Here is a 3,621-nt window from a genome sequence, read left to right as displayed (position 1 = left end):
AATTAGCACCTTTTATATCATCTATTATTTTTTTCAGTAAGACATATTTTTCCTGATTAGAGGTTTTCGAGTATAAATAAATATTTTCAAATCTTAACCCGTTTGCATGTGTGATCAGATTATACATTATATTTGTTTTTCCTGAGCCACTGGGACCAACTAGTATAGCACGTATAGTATCAGGTAATAACGAACCATGTCTTGATGGTTTTTTTACTACCTGAACATCTACATTTATTACATCTAATTTATCTTTCTGTTCAATCAAATTCATATTATTTTCGTATAAATACTCTAGATTTTTTAAATTTATAACCAGTTATAGATGGCGTGTTCAACTCGTAAGTACAATTCAAACAAGACTGGTAAAGGATTTGTAAACTCCCTTATAAATAGTCTCCCGTTCGAAGCTCATATTTCAGGATATCAGTATTGTGGTCCTGGTACGAAATTAAAAAAGAGACTAGATCGTGGTGATAAAGGAATAAACCCATTGGATGCTGCTTGTCGTGACCACGATATTGTGTATGCAACAAGTAAAAATTTAGACGATAGACATAAAGCTGATAAAGTGTTAGAAAATCGAGCTTGGGAAAGATTTAAAGCAAAAGATACACCTAGAAAAGAGAAATTAGTTGCGTACGCAGTAACAAACGCAATGAAAGCTAAAAGAAAAATAGGTATGGGTTGCAAACGGAAACGTGCTATAAAAACAAATTGTATACTAGCAGCGAAAAAAAAAAGAATCTCAAAAAAAAAGAATGGTGGTAAAAGGTTGATTTTAGTACCGAGACAATCAGGAGGTGCAATTCCCTTAATACCTATATTTGCAGGATTGTCAGCACTTGGTAGTTTGATGTCTGGAGGTGCTAGTGTGTATAATGCGGTTCAAAATTCAAAAAGAAAAAAAGGCAGTGGTTTGAAATCAAACAAGAATAGGTTAAGGAAAAAAAACTGATGATCACGCTACCTGATAGACCGCTTTCGTCTCAAGATATTATAAAATATATCGGAAAGTTGAAAATCAATCATTTCCGTGGTGTCTTTTCACGTGATAACTTACCTAAAAAACCACATACGATTGAATGTGGTATATTAAACTTGGATACATCTTCAGGCGACGGAAGCCATTGGGTAGCGTTTTATAAAAATAAGGACAAGTTGTATATTTTGATAGCTTTGGTGATTTACCACCACCAATTGAATTACAACATTATTTCAGACAGTTCAAAATAGTATACAACTATTCCAACTATCAAGACTTCAATACATTTAACTGTGGTCATTTATGTCTTGAATTCTTGCAATGCATGAATCTATTACATTAAATCTGACTGGAAATTCAACTGTATTGTCGGCAAATTATTTTCCATCTCTAAACGTTTACGAGGATTCAGAAATAGCTTTGTTATCTTTGCAAACGTACAATTCATTTCCAAATATTATAAATCCAACTAATAACCGGCTGAGAATAAAATCAATTCCTCCAGATAGAATAGCAAAAATTCAATTTTTTGTACCAGTCGAATGCCGTGACATAGAAGATATTAACAAATATATGGTAGAAGAGTTATCTCAAGTTAATAAAGTCTACGGAACAAAGCTGACATTCAGTGTACGTATTGATCCTGTCGATTTTAGAACGTATATAAAATGTAATGGAATACTAAACTTTGAGCATCCGTATAGTATAGCACCTGTTTTTGCGTATAGAAAGAAAGTTTGTGGACCGTTTCATGAAGAACATCGATCGGATAAAGCTGCAAATTTAAACACAATTAATTCTATAAAAGTAATGTGTAATATAGCACATGGGTCATTCAACAACCAACTTCAAAACCATTCGATATATGAGTTTTTCCCAAGTGGGAGAAGAGGAACAAAGGTTGTTCAATCTCCGGTAAACCTTATATATTACAGATTAAACAAAACAGATATTAATTCAATTACTGTTCAGTTAGTTGACCAAAACAATAATCCAATTGACAATTTTAACGAAACGTTAACAGTTGTTCTGCATATTAAACGTCACGGATCTCATCATTAAATTTATATCTTAGATTTTGTAATGTATGAGTCAGTTACTTTAAGTTTAACTGGGAATGCTACCATATTATCTGTAAATTATTTTCCGCCTATAAACCTTTACGAGGACTCAGAAATAGCTTTGTTATGTTTACAGTCATTTAATTCGTTTCCAAATATTAATGATAATAATAATAAATTTTCTATACAAGTAGCTGAGAATGAAAACAATAATGATCCTATGATATGTTTTATTACATTGGAAGAGGGTTGTTATGAAATTGAAGATATTAAGCAACGAGTTAAGAAGCAAATAGATGACTATAATAGTAAAAACTTAACCAATTTAACATTCGACATTACAGTTGATCCTAACGATTTCAGATCGTATATAAAATGTAATGGGATACTACACTTTGAGCATTCGTATAGTATAGCACCTGTATTCGGTTTTGAAAAACGAGTATATAAGCCACACAATGAAATTCTTCGATCGGAAAAAGCTGTAAATTTAAACACAATTAATTCTATAAAAGTAATGTGTAATATAGCTCAAGGATCATTCAACAACCATCTTCAGAGTCATTCGATTTATGAGTTTTTCCCAAGTGAAAGGACAGGGTTGAAAGTAATTCAGTCACCACCAAATTTAATATATTACAAATTGAATAAAACAAATATTGATTCGATAACCGTTCAGTTAGTTGATCAAGATCATAATCCGATTGATAATTTTGGTGAGGCATTGACAATTGTGTTACATATTAAACGTTACGGATCTTGAGATGGGTTTAAAATTCAATATAAACCCACTACTTCGGATCAGTACAACTAGTCATAAGACTAAAGTGCTACCAGCAACATCAAATCAAATAAAAAAATTGACGGTGAAGAATAAAAAAATTTTACAAGCTTTGGGTTATCAATTAAAGCAGAATGCCTGAAAGTGATATTTTGGATATAACTTCACAGTACGAAACGGATTCTAAAATTACAAAAATTGAATATCATTCATACGTACCGTATACAACATCATTTAATAATAATGATGAAATACGTATATCGATCCAGCAAACGGATGTCTATCCATATCTACACGAAAGCTTTATTTTTTTGGAAGGAATAATTACTGATGCTACCAAAGTGAAACTAACTAATAACGGTTACTCTTACCTTTTTGAGCAAATACGGTTGGAAATCAATGGGATAGAAGTAGATAGCACGCGTGTTCTTGGAATCACTAGCTCGTTGAAAGGTTACTTATCCGGTACGCCAGACAACTACAATTGCTATGAAAATGCTGGCTGGAATTTTAAAAACGCAACGCAATCAGAAAATGATAAAGGTGAATTTACCGCTTGTATTCCATTAAAATATTGGTTAGGATTGTTTGAAGACTACAAAAGAATATTAGTGAATTCTAGATTGGAATTAATATTAACCCGAAGTCATAGTGATTTAAATGCTTTACAAGTTAAAAGTGGTGCAACTGCCACTGAAGGTTAAGTCGTTTTAAATAAAATAGCCTGGATGGTTCCACATATAACGGTCGATGATGAAGAAAGGTTGAAATTATTGAAACTTATAGAAAAAGAA

At 32.0% G+C, this 3,621-nt stretch overlaps 1 protein-coding gene across 1 annotated transcript; it reads left to right on the top strand.

Annotated features, from left to right (window-relative positions):
- Positions 1–1,306: 1,306 nt before the first annotated feature.
- Positions 1,307–2,110, top strand: LOC132934095 (uncharacterized). Its single transcript, XM_061000372.1, has one exon. It carries the CDS (start codon positions 1,307–1,309, stop codon positions 2,045–2,047), a length of 741 nt encoding a protein of 246 aa, XP_060856355.1. The 3' UTR covers positions 2,048–2,110.
- The last annotated feature ends 1,511 nt before the right edge of the window (positions 2,111–3,621 follow it).

Source organism: Metopolophium dirhodum, chromosome 1 (assembly GCF_019925205.1).
Source record: "Metopolophium dirhodum isolate CAU chromosome 1, ASM1992520v1, whole genome shotgun sequence".
Classification (NCBI taxonomy): Eukaryota; Metazoa; Arthropoda; class Insecta; order Hemiptera; family Aphididae; genus Metopolophium; species Metopolophium dirhodum.
The sequence above is the reverse complement of the archived record's forward strand: the minus strand, read 5'-3'. Positions and strand labels throughout refer to the sequence as shown.